The 20,429-nt window shown below is 39.9% G+C and overlaps 1 protein-coding gene across 2 annotated transcripts in view; it reads left to right on the top strand.

Moving 5' to 3' along the window:
- jag2b (jagged canonical Notch ligand 2b) overlaps positions 1–20,429 on the top strand; it is a 54,714-nt gene that overhangs the window by 30,019 nt on the left and 4,266 nt on the right. Inside the window, exons 6-24 of one of the 2 annotated variants that reach the window (XM_016525459.1) lie at positions 4,891–5,021; positions 5,622–5,741; positions 7,063–7,176; positions 8,882–8,995; positions 10,684–10,797; positions 11,132–11,178; positions 11,267–11,443; positions 13,734–13,896; positions 14,032–14,196; positions 14,885–14,998; positions 15,085–15,198; positions 15,312–15,425; positions 16,379–16,495; positions 16,653–16,680; positions 17,376–17,461; positions 17,845–17,958; positions 18,746–18,861; positions 18,949–19,200; positions 19,807–19,938. In XM_016525459.1, the coding sequence (XP_016380945.1) occupies positions 4,891–5,021; positions 5,622–5,741; positions 7,063–7,176; positions 8,882–8,995; positions 10,684–10,797; positions 11,132–11,178; positions 11,267–11,443; positions 13,734–13,896; positions 14,032–14,196; positions 14,885–14,998; positions 15,085–15,198; positions 15,312–15,425; positions 16,379–16,495; positions 16,653–16,680; positions 17,376–17,461; positions 17,845–17,958; positions 18,746–18,861; positions 18,949–19,200; positions 19,807–19,938 (2,332 nt within the window). The remainder of the gene's footprint in view (positions 1–4,890; positions 5,022–5,621; positions 5,742–7,062; positions 7,177–8,881; positions 8,996–10,683; positions 10,798–11,131; positions 11,179–11,266; positions 11,444–13,733; positions 13,897–14,031; positions 14,197–14,884; positions 14,999–15,084; positions 15,199–15,311; positions 15,426–16,378; positions 16,496–16,652; positions 16,681–17,375; positions 17,462–17,844; positions 17,959–18,745; positions 18,862–18,948; positions 19,201–19,806; positions 19,939–20,429) is intronic. The other variant, XM_016525460.1, reaches the window with a different exon arrangement.

The raw sequence follows: 20,429 nt of genomic DNA, 5'->3' as shown, positions 1-20,429 counted from the left end.
ATTATTTAATACATTAATAGGAGAATGAGCCTAATATCGTCTTGACTATCGACAAAGACTATCGTCTTATCGGCACAACCCTAGAAGGAATTTTATTTCACTATTTACAGGGTAATCTGCAGAATTTTTTTAAATAAATGTAAGGCAATTTATGACCCATTTTAAGAGCTGCACAAGTAAAATTAACACAATATGAGTGGGGTTGGACAATGTCTGTGATAACATACAGTGCTGAGCCATAAAATTACATGATTTACAGTTCAGATACAGGTTTTCACATAAACAAAAATCTTATACAACAGCATTTCGGCCTTTAGACCATTTTTATGAAAAGGGATAAATCAAGGATATAAATTGTTAATTTAAAACATTGGCTATAAATATTACTGTCTTAATTGTTTAGATTTTTAGAAGGCACATTATCTTCTTTCTCATTTACAACTTCATGTGTTTGCTGCGTAAAAACATGAGTTGATATTTGCATTGATCTGACCATAAACAGCAAGAAAAGTTTATTGGAAATTCAAATTCATTCTCTGCCACAAGGTGGCGCTTTAGGAGCGCTGAAATATTGCGGTTTCCCCGGTAACGGCTGTGTACACAAAGCGGCTCCACGCTCATTAACGCTGCTTTATCAGGAATTATAGGTAAAATGACATTAAAATGCCAACGACACGTTTCTGAGGACAGTCGGTTCCCTTCAGATACATTCAAATAAAGACATCCGCGCCGCGTTTTGACTTGAAACGTGCAGCGCTCATATTTATTCAATGACATCATTGCCTTTTGAAGTTTAATCCAGCCGTATCGCGACGCTTGTCTTTCCGTCCCCAACTGTAAGACCTCTTGAAATTATAATTAAGACATTTCTTATACCATTTAACATATTTAAAACTTTTTATGGCCTTAAGTTTGATCCAACTCACTTGGAGTTGTATCTCACAGTTTTTAAGGGCCCGCGGGAGATCTGCATTTAAGATAGCCGTTGGGCAGAGTGGTGATACATTTTGGTAGCCCGACTGGAAAACACAATAGCCCCGGGACGTCGGGCTAGCGATTTTGCGAGTCCTGTATCATAACACCCTAGTCACACACATGGTGTGTTTTGCAAAGGCAAACTCTACATTTTCTTTATAAACTTAAAATCTAGTTTGAATTGGACTTTTTGGAAAGTTGCCCAAAGCAGTGTCCCAGCATACCTTGTGTTTTGGACATTATCATCATACGATAATTATGTCAAATGTTGGTATTTTGCTCTTACTGTCACAGGAAATTCAGATGCTTCCTGTGTTGGAGCTCAGCGTGAAATCCACCTCACCGTCCCACATCGCATTCTCCTCTCGTTCTCTTCCTGTAGCTTAGCTCTGCCTTCTTCCTTTGCCATAGGAAAAGCTCCTAGTCTTTGGCATGTGGAAAGCCTTTTTGCTCATGCCACCTACAACCTCACTGTGTCTAAGAGCAGGGAATGAGTAGATCCAGAGGTGTCTAAACCAGGAAGTCACTCTAGACGATGATGACATACTGGAATCTTTTGACAACAAATCATTCAGACACTTAAGGACCCATCACACTTCAGTTTTCTAGTCCTTACGACTACTGAGCACAGATACCTGCCCTCATTCTTCTGCCCTCCTTTACCTACTCTGAGACCTGAGCGGTTTAAGAAGGACATGGATATTTTCTTCCTCAGGCATCAGAAAGGCCAGGAGTAACGTTTCAGGGGACGCTGGGGCCAAAAACATGCTTGAGGACATCATGTACCCAAGTTTCTTGATGGCCTGGAAGAAAGAGTTTCTGGAACCGGGGCTAGGAAACAGAGGCCAATGTGTTATTTCAGAGTTTGAGTATTTGGGAAGCCTCACTCCCCTGCAGGATGTGGTGACTCGCTTCCCTGCCGTCACTAGCTTGATAGTCCTTGGAAGGAAGGAGGTGGAGACTAGAGGACTGAGGTTGCCACAGAAAATTAACCAGTAGAAAAGTGTTGGGACATTTTTGCCAAAAGTGTAGTAACTCAGTCCAGTAGATTTGTTTTGTTTTGATTTCAGTTTGGTTTGTTTGTTTAGTTTTTGCCCTTTTTTAAATAACCATTTTAGCAGATTTTTTTTTATACGTCCTAAGAAACAATTGGGTAAAAGCAAAGAACTATAGAATACCTAAGACGTGTCACTCGTATAGTTTTGAATGGGGGAAAAAATGCAACGCTGAACATGGCCGATCAATCGTGGGAAGCTCCGCCTTCTAAATGAAAGAGCCAATCGCTAATCGGTAAAGTCAGCGCGTCACTGCAGCTGCCATTAGAAGTCCCGGTTTCTATAGAAACAGTCAGCGTTCTGAGACACTGCGTACTGGCTGATCTAGCCTGAGAAATAAGCTTTTTATAACGCTATTTGAGCAAAAGAAACAACATTTATGACACCGTTGATGTCAGATTTCATTGGTATGAAATTTAATCGTAAGCTTAGTGAACAGTTTGGGAGAATTTGATGTTTCCCCATACAAAGTGATACGAGCTGCACTTGCATGCCCGAGAGGCGTTTCAAAGATGGCCGCCGAGTGACATGACTTGCCTTAAAGGGACTTTGGTAAAAGTAACTGTAAAGATCTAGCATAATTCACAGTTTACCACAAAAATGAAAATTGTCACAATTTACTCACCCTCACATCTTTCCAAACCTGTATTAACTTTCCTCTACAGAACACGAAAAAATATATTTTGAATATTGTTTTTTGTCTACACAATTGGGTCCAGTATGTTTGGATCATAAACCCCTTTAAGTATACTAATACTTTGTAGAGCCACTGCGAACCCATGCTGTGTATCAAATGTGAAACTAAATGACACGTAAATGCACTTGTGATTTAAGTTTAAGGTGTTTTTATGGTTGTAATGGACATGTCCTGACACATCAAGTAAATGCAATGCAACTTTCTCTTTCTCTGAGTTAGTGAGCAAGCTTATGTTTGGCAGTGCTCGGCAGAGCTGAACGCCCCCGTGCACAGGCAGGGTTCACCACAACTGAACGGAACAAAAAGTGTTGAACTTGAAAATTGTTTATGCGCGAGTGCACTTGCTAAATGAAGGCAGATTGTATAAAATGGATTTTTAAAAAAACGTTTTCACAGCGCGCATCACGCGCTCAACTCATCAAAAGTCAACAAGTTCAACAAGCAACAACGACTTATCCAAGTGACTGCTGCAGAACGCACGTGAGAGAGAGACGAGGCAGCGCAGATCGCGCGTCTCATAAGTGAGTGGGAATTTACCAAACGTGGCAAAAATAGCAGAGTAAAAGTACCGATACATCACTTAAAATGTACTCAAGTAAAAGTAAAAGTACACAATTTTTAAACCACTCAAAAAAGTACAATTACTGATAAAAACTACTTAATTACTGTAACGTGAGTATTTGTAATTCATTACTTCACACCCCTGAATACTAGTAAGGTTGTTACTGGGCAGCGCAAAGCTGTGTGTGCTCTGGTGTAAGTAATCCAGCCTCTGGCCTGCCCCTTGGGCACAGATCTGGGGGGCTATTTCAGAGACCTCATTGGAGATGTTATAAGTGGATTTGGATCAAGGCCTCCATGCAGAGAATGTGCCAGGTGTGTATGCAGTGGCCAAATCCACTTTGCCCACCTCCTCGAAGAGCACATTTGCCTTATTTAGTTAAGTAAACACCATTGCTTTTCACCTTAAATGCTTTTGGAGTTGTTGTGAGCTGATGTGAGGCATTGTGGTCCCGATTTATTTATTTATTTATTTGTATTTTTTATTAATGCATTGATATCACCTTTAGATAAATGGAGAAAAAAATGCAAATGCTAATTGTTAGAATATTAAACTGATAAAAATAAAACTTTTAAAAATAAAACTTACATTTTTTAACATTTAGTGCATTCGTCATTAACAAACAAACAATACATTTATAGCATTTATAAATCTTGGGTAGTATTAATTTCTACATGTTAACTTTAACTAATAATATGCATATTAATGTCAAATATGAACATTTTTGATATTCAAATTGATGTATTGTTTACAGCATTTATTAATCTAGGTTAATTTATAAATCTACTATTGCCGTTGTTAATTTATTTTAATTCAGGTTAGTTTAGTATGTTAATTTGAATATTTAAAAACATTTTTAATATAAAAAAAAAGTCTTATTTAAAATGTAGAAATTAACACTACCCAAGATTAATAAATGCTGTAAATGTAGTGTTGATTGTTAGTTTATGATACCTATTGCAAATTGAACTTTTTGTAAGTGTTACCCTTGAAAACCAAGTGTTACCATGAAAATATTAATATATAAACATATTACTGGGAGTGCCATGGTAAATTCATAAGATAATCATTCAGTGCTGTCTGTTTCTCAGAGTACTGTAGTATTTCTATCACTGTTCCATGGTACCACCACTGTACTTATTTGTAAGGCTAATAAGTGTTAGGACTTCTCTCTCCGAGGCACTGAGGTCGAGATATACAGACAGCGTCTCTCCACTCGGCAGCTGGAGTTAGGCCGTACCTCCTCTGCAGGAGAGCTGTCTTAAAATAGCCTGCTCAGAAATGACAAGACAGCTGGGTGAGGGGTGTGGTGGGGACGGAGAGAGCGCACCACTGGCCTTGGAATAGCGGAGTGCTGCTATAAACCAATGATTAGTTAACCCCGTCTGCACCCCCGAGCTGCGACCGGACCACTCGAGGGGGGGAGTACGCGTCTGTGTGTGTCGTGAAAGTGTTCTTAACCTTTGTCGCCCAGAATGTCGCCTTGTCCTAAGATTAGGTGTCAGCGCAGTGACGTGCAGCTGTATGTTTGTTCCTGTCTGTCATTAAGATGTCATGGTGGTTCAGTCCTTTAAGTGTTAACACCCTTATGTGGTTTTCAGGTGCAACTACGGCTGGCAGGGCCAGTTCTGTGACGAGTGTCTGCCGTACCCCGGCTGCTTGCATGGGACATGTATCATCCCCTGGCAGTGCACTTGTGAGAAGAACTGGGGCGGCCTCCTCTGCGATAAAGGTAAGGGTCCTAAATGCATCCAACACGCTGATACTGAAGCGTTGACCTAGTTAGGTTTCGAAAAATTGAGGTCAACCTGGAATTGACCCATAAATTGGTCAGTAGTAAATCAGAATGAATACGTTAAGCCTGTGAACATCCAGCCACGGAGGTGCCAGGGCATCAAATTCATATTGTGGTGTTAAATAGAATTACAGCATCTTACACTGAGCTGATTTGTTGGCTGCAATGTTAGCACAGGCTGTGCATCATGTGACAACGCACGCACAAATACACTCTGGATATTGTGGTTGTGATTGGAGTGGCACTCGGATATCTGATCTTTTGGTCAGCATGTGTCCTGGAAGGTGGTTAGGAATGAGAAGCAGCTGAGAGGTGCCTACAGTTCTCTTTATTTATTTACCAACTTTCATGTGCACAGCCTGGCCTTACAAGGCCTGCTGGGAGCCCAGCAATAGTTTCTGCCAACTGTTTTCATTCAAAGAGCAAATGTTAGCAGGCTTAAGAAAAATCTGAATAGGGTTAGTATTGCTTTCCCCATGGACTTAGTAGTTCCCCAAGTAGTACCCCAGTTCATTATTATTTTATGTGTCTTTACAGATCTGAACTACTGCGGCACGCACCATCCCTGCGTCAACGGCGGGACCTGCATGAACTCTGAACCTGATGAATATAACTGTGCCTGTCCTGAAGGGTACTCTGGCAAGAACTGTGAGATAGGTACGAGATGGATAGAGGATTCAGTAAATAAAAGAGCTACAGTGTACACGGAACAATTAATTATATGATGTGTAGATGGATGGATGAATAGAAAAACTATGCATGTATGGATGGATGAATAGAAAAAATTATGGATGGATAGATGAATAGAAAAAACAATGGATGAATGGATGGATGAATAGAAAAACGATGGATATATGGATGGATGAATAGAAAAAATGATTGACGAATGCATGGATGAATAGAAAAAACGATGGATGAATGGATGGATGAATAGAAAACGATATATGGGTGGATGAATAGAAAAAATAATAGATGGATGTTGGGTTGAATGGGTGGTGTTGAGGTGGATGGATGGACTAATTTATAAATGGATGGATTGATAAATGAAAAATGGATAGACTGATGTTGGGATGGATGGATAATAAATAGAGGATAGGTTGATTGATAAATGGATAGAAGGATGGATGGATAGATGGATGAATAGATAAATGGATGCGTGGATGGAAAAATGGTAGATTGATAAATGGATGGACTAATAAATGGATAAATGAATGCATGGATAAATGAATAGATGGATGGATAAATGGATTGATTTATAAATTGATAAACAGATAGATAAATGGATAATTAGATGGAAAATTGGATGGATTGATGGATGGATGCAAGGAATAGAAAAAAGATGGATATAGGAATGTGAATGGATGGCTGGATGGGTGGATGAACAGAAAAAACAATGGATGGATGAATAGATGGATGGATAAATGGATTGATTTATAAATTGATAAACAGATAGATAAATGGATAATTAGATGGAAAATTGGATGGATTGATGGATGGATGGAAGGAATAGAAAAAAGATGGATATAGGAATGTGAATGGATGGATGGATGGGTGGATGAACAGAAAAAACGATGGATGTTGGGATGGATGGATTAATTGATAAATGGATTGATAAATGGAAAAATGGATAGACTGATAAAAGGGTGGATGAATGGATGGATGGATGGAAAATAGATGGATAGATTGATTGATAAATTGATTGAAGGATGGATGGATGGTTGCATGGATGGAAAAATGATAGATGGAATGATAAATTAATGGACTAATAGATATATGAATGTATGGATAAATGGATAGATTGGTAAATGGATGGATAAATGGATTGATTTATAAATTGATTAATGGATAGATTGATAAATAAATAATTGGATGGATGGATGGATGGATAGATAGATCATAGATCATCATAAAGTCAGTTATGGTGTTTTATCAGTGTATTTTCTGTCTATATTTATGACGCATTGTTGTGTTTTTGCAGCTGAACATGCGTGTGTTTCCAACCCCTGTGCGAACGGAGGAACATGTCACGAAGTCCCAACAGGATTTGAGTGCCAGTGTCCACCAGGCTGGGAGGGACCCACTTGTGCTAAAGGTGCGTAAACCTTTAGTGCACCTTCCTGTCTGACTGTTTCCAGGCTCAATCTGTTCAGTCTGGAGACCTAGTTACAGACCTACACTGGAGCACAGACACCCGTCCCCTCCCCAACATGTGTCCAGATGCTGAGGCCAGTGTGCTGCTTGGATGCTTGTCATGCTTGGATGTGTCAGGTATATGGCAAGGGAAGCCGGTCTTGTATCTTGGCAGCACAGCGGGGTCCCATCGCATGGCGAGCATAGCTTGAGCTCTTACGGGTCCCGGATTAGAGCCTGGTGATACCCATCACTGAGACGGGGATTTGCATAATCTGTCTGCACTTTGAACCAGCATTTGGCTTCACAAATTGAGAACGCAGTGTGTCATGGGTCGCCCTTCCTTCTCCACCCCTCCTGTTCCACAAAGCATCCCACTTTAGCACCACAGAGCTCATATTTGATCGGCTGCAAATGTGTTTCTCACATCCAGGATTCCCAGTGTTTTAATGTTTGGTATTTCTCACACTCTTCATCGCTCCCTCCACATCCAACCTCCTCAGTCTCATCCACCACACATATGGGGCTGTGTTTCCTTCGTCATAGCAACAACAGGGTCCCCTGCTGGAATTTGGACATCCCCCCCCCACCATTTCGCCCATAAAGGTTTTTCCCCCCCACCTCTTCCCTCTTCACTTGCCTGTCTGACCCTTTTACACAGCCCTCTCCACCCCATTCACCACAATATATGTATAAGACTAAAGCGAGAAGAAAGGAGGGAGGAATTTCTCTTGTTTTTGTTTCCTCCTATTTTCTTTCAAATTTCAAATTGCTGCTACTCAGTTCTTTGTGCCTTTGTGCTCATATTAAAACTGTAACGAGTTGTGCTCTAATAGCAGCTAATCTGGCGAACTGGATTATATCAAACTAATCGCGTTACTGTCTTGCATAAAGAACAGCCTTTGCTCTCTCTGATGAACACACTGACACTCTCCCCTGCCCTTTCTCCATAGCCGTTTAATCGCCTATATTATATTATATTATTGCATAATTTTTTTTGAATGATGCAAAGCATAGATAAACACAGCTTCACATTATGTAGAGTAACAAGTTGTTAAAAACAATAATATGTGAAAAATATGACTGGATATGTGACGCTATTGTGAAATAACCCTATACTTGCATTTGTGTGAATGTACATCATTTGAATTGTTTATTATTTCACCAAAAATTGGGACTTACCTTGATGACACAGGAAGCAATGCATCATCTAAATTGTTCACATTTATTGATATTGGAGTGCATGCTATAGTTTTCTGCTTGGTGTTGGATTTTCTTTTTAATTCTGTGAATGTGTCACAATATATAAACAATAAAGCTGACATGTTGACACATTTCCATTGCACTGTATACATCATAATGCCTTGCCCTACTTTGAATCATTTTTAGTCAATGTAACTGATCCTTTCTCTAGCATGCGTATGTATGTGTGTGTGTGTGTGTGTGTGGTGGGCGGTGAATAGCCTGGACACACATGCTGGGTGTAAAATTGCCCAGTTTGAATGTTTATATGCATGAAACTGAAAACATTCCATAATATTATGGGATGTAACTCCTGTAATAGCTTTTTTATGCAAACTGTCTCTCAGCATGTTATTTTCAAGCACCATTTCAGGTGTGTTTTTCATATCTGCGGAATGTAACATGATTTTGTGTTGATGTTGCAGACATGGATGAATGTGCCTCCAGCCCGTGTGCGCAAGGCGGAACATGTATTGACCTGGAAAATGGCTTTGAGTGTGTCTGCCCTCCTCAGTGGGTTGGGAAGACGTGTCAAATCGGTAAGATTGAGATCCTCCTGTATTGCAGTTGTGTTTTGAACTAGAGCATTCCGGCACATTTGAGTTTTTAATACACGCACTGTTCATTGGACCATCCACTCATGCCATTTTATTCATTTTTGCATTGCCATTTGTTGAAAAATATGGTCCATTATGTATTTGAATGGTTGAATATGGTGTGTTAGATCTAAATTGCATGCAGTTTGCAAGCCTGCATGTGTTTTAGGCAAAGCAAGACTTGTGATTTGATTGGTCTGCATGAAGAACTTGTAGTGGCAATCTGATCCTTGTTGACTGTAAGACAGCTATATATGCATATGTAAAAAGGAGGGCCAGCCTTAGAACTGGTTCTAAGACTAGATCAGTTTCTATCATCCTTTTGCTCACAATGGTGTGCAGCCCTTGTTAGTGGAAGTGATGAATGTGAAAGGAAGTGGATTGTGACCTGTAAACAAGCGTGGGGTGGGAACAGGAGTCGGGCTGCTCATCTTACGCTTCGAACCTTAGCCTCCAGCTTGGGTTTCACTCACAAGAGCCAGGCCGGAGCATGGTGGGGAGTCGTGTTTCCAGGAGGACAGGTGCAGAGGGGAGCGAAGCGCACCTCACTAGGGGCCCCTGATGAATATTTAAACACCTAATAAGCACTAGTTTTTTCATGGCTAAGTCAAAAGAGTCGTAGCCCCCTGAACTGATTGGTCACCTGCTGTAGGCTAATAGAGGAGGGATGAGAAGGAGGGGAGATTACGAGTAGACCTTTAGTTTACGATGCAAAAAAAAAAAAAATCTTGGTACTTTGTCTTGTTTTCCAGTAAAAATATTTAAACGTCCTTAAAACAAGATATATTTAAGAATAACATTTTAGAAGATATTTATTTGGTATATTTCCTATTTATTTTCTAGATTAATTTTATAAAAAAAAATTTCAGAGAATATTCTCCAAAACCTAAATATATAAGTTTTGTTTTATATATTTATACACTACTCTTCAAAGGTTTGGGGTCAGTAAGATTTTTATTTAAGATATTAATAATATATTCAGAAGGTATTCATTAATTTGATCAAAAGTATCAGTAAAGACATTTACAAAATAATTATTTTTTAAATAAACGCTGTTTTTTTTTTTTTTTTTACTTTATTCAGTTTTCAACATAGATTATAAAAATGTTTCTTGAGCAAATCAAAATGATTTCTGAAGGATCATGTGACAGTGAAGACTGGAGTAATGGCTGCTGAAAATTCAGCTTTGCTTCCTAGAATTAAATTACATTTTATAATATATTCAAATAGAAAACATTTTTTTAAATTGTTAAATTATTATATTATATTATATTATATTATATTATATTATTATAGTGGGGTCATTTAAGATATATCTTTTGAATACAAGTCTTAATATCTTAAGTAAAATGATCTTGTTTTAAGGATGTTTAGATTATTATTTTTTTGTTTGTTTGCTGTGTAATAGTCACTGATCAGGAAGTCAAGCAGACTGGCATCGTTGTGACTGTTAGAGTTTCAAGCCAGCAGACTGTTCAATGGGCTTAATGGTGGTGGGGTTACACAACAAGATCTCAGATTTCTCTGCTCCTCTCCTGCTGCTCTACACTTCCCATCTCCTTCTTTTCAATCTCCCAATCTACCAATTGTCTACAAAATCTCCCAATTCTTTCTTTCCCTCACTTTCACAGATGCAAATGAGTGTATGGGGAAGCCTTGTGTAAATGCTCACTCTTGCAAAAACATGATTGGTGGATATCACTGTGACTGCTTTCAAGGATGGGCCGGACAGAACTGTGACATCAGTCAGTATCTCCTCATGCTCCTCTCCTCTCCTTTCCTCCATCTTTAACAGCATACACTATAGTGGCACTCAGGGTTTCCTCTTTGGACACTTGATATCCTGTGGGGTTCTGCACACTGTATATTTTGTCTTAGGCTTTATTTACTGTTGCATGCTGGGTTATTGGTTGTACCTCACGTTTGTGTTGATTGTACTAACATTTCCATCCTCAGCGCACTTACCGAGCTCATCTAATTTGAGTTAATTGCACGTCTTCAGCTGTCACTAACTGCTGTCCTGATTTCCTCCACTTAGCCATTGATTAATTGCTTCATTTACTTTGCCCATGACTGCAGATCTCAATGGCTGCCATGGACAGTGCCAGAATGGAGCAACATGCAAGGTATAGCCTTTACAATTCTTCGTTTACTTTAGCATCTCAATTAATTGTGTTATTTATATTTAGTGTCATATTATTTGTGTCTGTGCAGGAGCTGGTTCATGGAGGTTACCACTGTCAGTGTCCTCCAGGTTTTGTGGGCTTGCACTGTGAAGTCTCAAGGAACAAATGTGCCAGTGGTCCTTGTCAAAACGGCGGCCACTGCCATGTCATTCTGGACAGCTTTGTTTGTGAATGCCCGCCAAACTATGCAGGAATGCTCTGTGAGGTGAGAATCTTTACTGTTTATACTGTTTAAAGACATTGCTGTAGTGCAAAACCGCTTTTTTACAGAGAACTTTTTGTCAGTATTGTTCAGCATGATGGTTTATTTTATTTTTGTTTTGTGCCCAGATGTTTTTTGTTTTTGTGTTTTGTGTTTTGTTTTGTTGTTTTTTGTTTTGTTTTTAGTCGAATTCATCTGTTGGTTTATAAACATTTAATGGAAACAGAGGGGCTCAGTCTTGATTAATTGGTGACATTTAGTACTACAGATGGTCACTTCACCATTCATACTTTGCTCACAATCTCGTTCGGCACTGCTAAATTGGTCGGCACCCCCCTTGTTGCGTGTATGTATGTTTAAAGCCTTGGTGTAAGGCAGATCAAGCCTGCTATTCTGCCACAGGTGTGCCAGGGTAACTAGAGCAGGGTTTGGGTGGAGGGCTGGAGTATTTTTTCTTCATGTGGCCATCATTGCTGGTCTGGAGCCAGTTTAAGTCTAGAGGCAGGCTAAAGATGGACTTCCATAGAGGTGCTGGAAGCTGGTCCTGAGCCAGTTTCAGCTAAAAATAAGTTGTAGTGAATGAGGCAACTCTTCTCTTGGCCTCCTGGCCGCCTGCCCACAATCAGCCCGGGAAAGAGAAGGCCTTGATTTTCACGTTATATTCATGCCTGGCGTGCCATGCGCTCACATTAGACCATACCGTCTGCAGTCTCTTGGAGAAGTGAGACTATACATAGTGAAGCTTTTGATCTGGAAGGGCTGTTTTCAGTGCAGATGCACATGAGGCTATATATAAAGCTTTGATCTAGTATTGACATAGAATCTGACATGTTTTGATATGGGATTAGATCTCTTTAATTGAATTAAATGTCATTAGAAAAAATATGTGATTTACAACTTTTAGAAGCAGTAATGCTTAAACTACTATATGAAATCCTCAAGTCACTATATATCTTCTAAGATCTGTTTCCTTTTGATAATCAGCTTTAGATTAGTATTTTAAAATTATATGTTGACCAGTTTTGACTATTAACATACCACTGTTTGAAACACATCCAACTGGGTTTGTTCTTCGGATCTGGTACAGATGGCTGTTTATCTCTTACATCTGTCTGCTGTAGCAGTTTAATGTATCTTGATACAGTCTGGTTTGCAGATGCTCCTCTTACATCACTGCCTGTGAATAAGTGCTTTGTGCAGGCGTTCGGCTTCCAGTATATATACAGTACAATGTATATCCCTAATAAAATAAATTCAGCAGTCTTGGAGCTCGGGAGAACAGTGTTATAGAACAAACTAACACCTTACATGGCAGCTGACAAGATGTGTACTTTAGAGAGGTTGTTTACATTCCAAAAAGGTTCAACTCCCTAGAAATGTATTTGTGAGAAAAATGGGAAGGTGGGACATCGAGGGGCTAATAGAAAGCTGCAGAAACCTACATTAATCAGTAAACATTATTGGAACAGGTGTTTGTAGTGAGTTTTTCCTATTTATTATATTATATTATATTATATTATATATGATCAAAATCTACAATAAAACAGTAATATTGTGAAGTGTTGATTTAAAATAACTTTTTTTTTTTAAGTGTTAAAAAATATCGTATTAGGCTGTCAATTTAACACATTAATATATAAAAATTATTTTTTTAATAATACCCTTGACCCATAGAGAATTTGACACAGCATCTTAAAAATGTGGCACCCATGGCGAGAGACGTGATGCAGTGGGTAAAGACATCCATCTGCTTGTGTCCTAGACCGTAGTTAACAAATAGTGAACATGTCCTAAGTCTACCGCAGACAGATTGGCAAAGTCAATTGCAAAATGATAGATTGCTGTGGACTGAAGACCAGTGATATGACTTATGGTCAAAAAAGCCTCTTCTAAAGCCATAGAATAGAATAGAAGTTTTTTTTTAATTATATAAAATGATGTAACGTTTATATTAAATATGTTAACAAATTAGAAGAATTATGAGTTTCTGTGTGAATTAGAAATTAATTTCTAAGAATATTTACCAGAACAAGGCCAAGTCGAGGTAGAAGGAGAACTAGATGTGCAAAAGTGTTCCTCGTCCCAGCTGAATATGCTCGGTAAGAGCGGAAGGATGTCTAAATTTAGCTGCACAGTTTGTTTTGATTGGTCTCTTGTGTGAGTATAATGGTGCTGTCTCCTTTAGCTGTAGGCTTATGGGAGCCTTCCACAGCTTACCTGACTGTTTATCCCTATAGTTTAAGAGGACTGGCCTAACTCATTCACTAAATCAAGCTCCCTGTCTCATTTGAAGGTGGAGAGTCTGTCTCACCCAAACCCCTGTGAATCGAACCCCTGTCAGAATAAGGCTTTGTGCTACAGTCTGCCTGGTGACTTCTACTGCGCCTGTCCTGAAGACTACGAGGGCAAGACCTGTGAAAACCGCAAGGACCACTGCAAGACAACCCCTTGCCAAGGTACTGCCCTTCCTGTTCTGCTGCCGACCGAGATGCAATAGCCAAAGATGACCTGCTTTTGTACAGTAGTGCACAATAGTTCACCTTAACAGGCGTCTGATCTTATTCCCACTTCTCTTGTTTTCTCATTCCCAGTGATTGACAGCTGTACAATAGCTGTGGCGAGTAACAGCTCAGATGGGGGTGTGAGACACATCAACTCTAATGTGTGTGGTCCTCATGGCCGCTGTATCAGCCAGCCGGGCGGCAACTTCACCTGCACCTGTGAGCTCGGCTTTACAGGAACCTACTGCCACGAGAGTGAGTCATACTTACTGTTTCACCATTTTCCCTTTTTTAATCATACTCCTGTGATGCCTGTTTGTCCTTGTTTGTTCACTTCATTAATTTAGTTTATCTTATATTGTAGATGGGTAATTGACGTGACTTTTCAAGCAATTTCAGCAGATTCCTGTGCTATAATTCACAACAGTTTCAAGCAAAACTTGTCCAATTATTTTTAAATTGTTTTAAAAATAATGACAATTTTTGAAAAAAATAAATAAATTTGTTATAACAGTTCTTTTATCAGTAGTTGTAATTATTGATTGAATAATTTTATAAATAAACTTGTATTCATTAGTTACATAGTATATTTGAAAATGAATTTGTTATAGGTACCACAAGGCCAATTAAACTGGAAATATTATATATATATATAAAATAGCATCTTGGGCATCAATGGATGCAATAACATCTGACCATCTGTTCAAAATTCACATGATCAATTTGATTTGATTAAGGACCTGAAAATAGTGCAGAACCATAATTCATTACGTTTATTTAATTTGATTTAGTTGAAAACATGGTTTATTTCCATTTTAAAATTTTATTTAAATTTTAATTTTAAACTCCTGAAGTTCAGTCAGGTCTTTTGAACCCCATTGTATATGTACATTTTGTCCTAAAATCTTGATGTTCATTGAAATTTTATATATCAACTACCCAGATGTAAACGACTGTGTGAGCAATCCGTGTCGAAACGGAGGTACCTGCATCGACGGGATCAGCTCTTTCCAATGTTTCTGTCCGGACGGCTGGGAGGGTGACCTTTGCGACCTCAGTGAGTGTCTGTCTTCATCTTCCTCATCATCGTGATCTTAGTTACATTCAGTATCTTACCTTTCTCACTTGTATTTCTGCACTCAGATGTGAACGAGTGCAGTCGGAGCCCCTGTAAGAATGCCGGCCGCTGTGTGGACCTGGTCAATGACTTCTACTGTGAATGTGCCAATGGCTGGAAAGGAAAGACCTGTCATTCACGTGAGTTACCTCTCCATGTTTTATGTCAAAATACTCCCTCTTTTCCTATTATATAGTTTAGCTGCATATGTTAACTGACTGGTAATATTTTGAGTCCTTTTTTGTGTCTTTAGGTGAAAGTCAGTGTGATGCCACCACATGCAGTAATGGAGGGACCTGCTATGACCACGGAGACACTTTCCGCTGCGCCTGCCCTCCTGGATGGAGAGGAAGTACATGCAACACAGGTGAGTAGACATCTGTGAAAGTCCAGTTTTCATACTCGGTTTACCAAAAACCCATTTCATAACCCCAAACTATTCATAGACTCCCCTCACTTGCATGAATATAATCAAATCAGTCCCTCAACACAGTCAAAGTTGCAATCCTGCATTCTCACTCTCTTCATACATGCTGTATAGTCAGTTTTATATTGTATTGTGGTTACTGACTTAATTTATATAAATTGTCCTTTACTGTTATTGGTAAACTGTTTAAAAACCATTTTTGAAAAATGTCTTTTTTAAATGCCTATACAGAAAATGAATCCAAAATATTTTTCCAAATAAATAAATAGCACATACATTTGTGAATTACAGGTTGAGCCAAAATCATCACAATTAAAAGAACCAAAGACTTAAACTACTTCAGTCTGTGTGCATTGAATTTATTTAATACACGAGTTTCACAATTTGAGTTGAATTACTGAAATAAATGAACTTTTCCACGACATTCTAATTTATTGAGATGCACCTGTATATGCATACATAAAATGCATATATTAAATGTGTTTATGTGTGTGTGTGTGTGTGTGTGTGCGCATATAAATATCAGTCCCCAAACACTTTTCTAATAAACATCTAATTAGTATTATACTTTTTTCAGTTTTATATTGTATCATGGTACATTTTTTTATTTAACAGAATGTAAATAAAAGTACACAGCCAGTCTTCTATCTTTGTCTTTTTTGGCTTCCGATTAATTTTGGAGCTGGTTTATTTGATTCAAGACTTGAAACCTTACAGAAACCTATACAGAAAATTAATGTAAAATTATTATAATTTTTTTTAGTAACACATTATGGCATTTTCTTCAGACCCCTTAGCTATTGGCCCTTGTGGGACCCTAATTTGAGGTATACTAGTCTACAGAATCACTTGCTCACTTTCTGTAACTTTCCCATTTCGTCTTTCTGCTTCAGCAAAGAACAGCACTTGCGCCTCCAGCCCCTGCCTGAACGGAGGAACATGCGTGGGTGGTGGTGACACGTTCACCTGCATCTGTAAAGACGGCTGGGAGGGGCCCACCTGTGCTCAGAGTGAGTGAATTCCCCCATTCACTATTTAGCTGCCAGTGCATGTCTGCATACCACTGAAAGCAAATATCATGATCCAAAGAAATGTTAATTTACATTCGATCGATGCGCAAATGCCTTGCATTGACTCTCTCTCTTCCTCTCTTGTAATTCATTGCAGACATCAACGACTGCAACCCTCACCCCTGGTAAGACCTATGTGGCTCTGCAGTTGTTCCTCTTCTTTTTTCCCTCTATTCTGCCTGGGGACGCCAGTAGATCTGTTGTGCCCTCTGTTTGGGCCGACCCTCCCCTTCCCTGTACAACATAGACGGCTAGGAATAACCCTTCTAATATGGCTTTCTGCCCTATTCCACGCTGTTGTTCCTTCCCCCCTAACCCCCATTCTCTGCGAGCGCATGCACCGAGAGGAGGGGTTTGTAGGGGGACGTTGGTTGTAAAGACTGGAGAAGATGTCCCTAAATCACCCCTAAATCCCACAGCTCAGGAGACCCCGGGCTGGTTTTAATGGGGACCACAATAGAGCCAATGGCCCTAAAAGAGCACCCCCAGCGGTGAGGGGAGGAGGGGATGGACAGGCTCTTTTTCTTCCAGCCTGCTCTGTCCTCCTGCCTTTCTTCATCGCTGACCTGGGAGCAAGGGATTTGGGAGGTGGGGCAGAAGAGGGGGGTGGGGATCCCAGCAAGGAGCCACTGTGGGGATTTGCATCTGAAAGGTGCCAGTATCCCGCATCCCGCTTCTTCCATCTCTCTTTAACTCTTTTCTTCCCCCTTTTTCCTGCCTTTCCTCTTCTATGCATGTATATTGGAAGTATCATGTCAATCACTGAGGCAAAGGTGTCCCTTTGGGCTGATAACCTCATTGTCCTCGCGTCTCCTTGCAGCTACAATGGAGGAATCTGCGTGGACGGGGTGAACTGGTTCCGTTGTGAATGCGCCCCTGGATTCGCTGGACCCGACTGTCGTATCAGTGAGTATCTTGAGGAGGAAAGAATAGGGATGTATAGAAAGAGGGTGCTCGTGGATTACCGAGCATCCCGTGCCCTTTGACTTCCTCGGGGGGTCAAAGGTTAGCCATGCCTCACAAAAAGACAGAGGAGATAAATTATTCAACCAGTGAAAAAATTCCTCTTCTTGTGTCTCTTGTGTCCATTGATGGCTCTGACGTACTCTTTAAGGATTCCATGCATTTCCCCGGCCTCATTTTCTGAGGTGCAGCCATGGGAACGCCATCAATCCTGACACTTTATGTATTGATTTCAAATCACAGTTTTAGCTTTCCTAACCATTTGACATTTCTGCCCTAGGCAGTAGGTGTATTGATGCGAATGCATGTTCTCTTTGCTTCACCAGACATTGATGAGTGCCAGTCGTCACCCTGCGCCTATGGTGCCACCTGTGTGGATGAGATCAATGGCTTCCGATGTGTCTGCCCACTCGGTCGCACTGGACCTCAATGCCAAGAGTGTAAGAGTTATTGTTTAATCATTAAATCAGTCAATCTCTTTTCATCTCTCAGCTTGCTGATATTGAGAAATGGACCTTAAAGTCCCCATGAAATCATGTGCTTTGCTTATTATTTAAAAGTGAGAGCCTCAAATATAGCCAGAATGGTTTATTTACTTCACAGCCATGAACATTAATTCTGCTTGTTAGTCGGAAGCAGTTGGGACATTCCCTCTCTAGAGAGCATTTGATTGGGCAAAAATCTCTCTAGTGCAGGATGAGTCATAAATATTTTTGTATGTTTTCTGGAAAAGAAACAATGTACATTTTAAATGTATATACTACTGTTCAAAAATTTGGAGTCTGTAAGATTTTTAAAAATGTTTTGAAAGAAGTCTTATATACTCCCCAATGCTGCATTTGATAGAAAATACAGTAAAAATATAAATATAAAACAACTGTTTTCTATTTTCATATATTTTAAAATGTAATTTATTTCTGTGATGGCAAAGCTGAATTTTCAGCAGCCATTACTTCAATGTCATATGATCTTTCAGAAATCATTATAATACGGTGATTTGGCACACTAGCATATAGATAAGCTAAAAGCTAATAGATGTGGATCTTAAGCCACAAAACAGGGAATATGGTTCCTAAGGAGTGAACGACATGAAAGGCAGGCGGCATCGTTCGTAAGAGCATTGACCTGGCATCATGTGACTTAGATCATTCCAGACAGGAAAGGGATCTGCTCCTAATTTAGAATTGGCCCCAGTCTTACGGTGTTTTTGTTTGTGTTGTGGTGCAGTCATTGGCATTGGGAAGACGTGTCACTATGCTGGACTTCAGTTCCCGCATGGCAGCCGCTGGGAGGAAGAATGCAACACTTGTCAATGTGTCAACGGCAAAGTGGAGTGCACCAAGGTAAGTGCCTGAAGAAAACATGTCAAAAATGTCTTTTTTTCTTTTTATTTATATAAATAAATGAATTTGTTAATGAAACTTTCTCAGGTGGTGTGTGGCCGGCGGCCGTGCCTGTTGCCAGGGACGCCAGGGCGAGAGCTTCACTCCTGTCCAGGAGGTCGAGAATGCCTGGAGCACAACTTCCTGACGTGTCTCTCTCCCCCTTGCCACCAGTGGGGGTTTTGTTCAAGCCCTGAAGCCACCCTGTCCCTCCAAACCAAATGTGAGCCCAACTCAGTCTATCTGGACAAGAGCTGTGCTCGCATCACCCTTATATTCAACAAGGAAAAACTACCCACAGTAAGTATTCACCTTTAAGTTGGTGTTTTGTTCCATTACACAAAAGCCCTGTGGTGGTACCATGGTACAAAGATGGTATCAGATGGTAATACCATACTCAAATAAATACCGCCATGGTGAGCATAAGAGACTTCTTTCAAAAACATTAAAATCTTCCCGACTCCTAACTTTTCAATGGTAGTCTGTCCATAAAATCATGGTATTACCAGGGTAACATGATCACATAGAAGACATAGCAGTAACTTAACTTTAATATGACAATAGTCTTATCACAAAAAACGTTGGTATATTTCTGAAAAATATCATAATACCTTAGTACTTTGGTATTGTAGTTGTCCAAATTATGTCTAAAAATTCCAGAAAATATGATATTACCAGGGTACCATGTCCACAAAGCAATGGTAGTAATGTGGTACTTTGGCATTTCCAGTAATCTGTCTGTGTCCAAAAAATGTTATATTACCAGGCCACAATGTCAAAAAAAAAAGTTGGTAATGTTATATGGTACTATACCTTTTTGATCCTTCTCCTAACGTATTTACATTATGATCCACAATATAGTGCTGTTTCTGAAATATTCTTCTAAGTACGCACTGTACATTCTAGGGAACAACAGTGGAGAACGTCTGCTCAGAGCTGAGGTATATGCCTGCCACGCGGAGCCTGGCGAAAGATCGCACGCTGTTGGTTCTTTGTGACCTCTCCTACAAAAACCAGGACGCAGTAGAGGTGGCCATAGTAAGTACATTTTGAAGACCCTCGCTTTGTGCACCAAGGGAGAGCTTTCTATGCTCGCACATTTTAAATTCACGAGTCCTTCGCACGCCTGTACCCTTCACACAATAGTGATGTGTGGGCCCCTAAGATTTATTATCAGCAGAATAGAAAGTCAAAACCATGGGGGTTCTGGATACTCATCGCACAAATCTGTTAATGGATGCAAATTTGATTTCCTCACCAAGTCGAGCGCAGTTCCTCGAAATGCCCGGACGCCCAGAGCAATGCCAACCGGCCCCCTCTTCAAACCAGCCCATTATGTTGTAATGAGATTCAGTTGACTGACCAGCAGCGGGCCATACTGCATTGCAGCATTCCCTCCACCCACACGGAGAGTGCTGGAAACGGGCTTCAGCGCATCTCACACAGCCTTAGGATATACACTTTTGTCTTTAGACAAATAAATGTTGCACAACCAAATAAGCTTGAAATAACAAAAACATACTTGGGTA

This window comes from Sinocyclocheilus rhinocerous, unplaced genomic scaffold, assembly GCF_001515625.1.
Source record: "Sinocyclocheilus rhinocerous isolate Xijiao unplaced genomic scaffold, SAMN03320098_v1.1 scaffold453, whole genome shotgun sequence".
In the NCBI taxonomy this organism is placed as follows: Eukaryota; Metazoa; Chordata; class Actinopteri; order Cypriniformes; family Cyprinidae; genus Sinocyclocheilus; species Sinocyclocheilus rhinocerous.
This window is presented reverse-complemented; position numbering and strand designations above follow the sequence as displayed.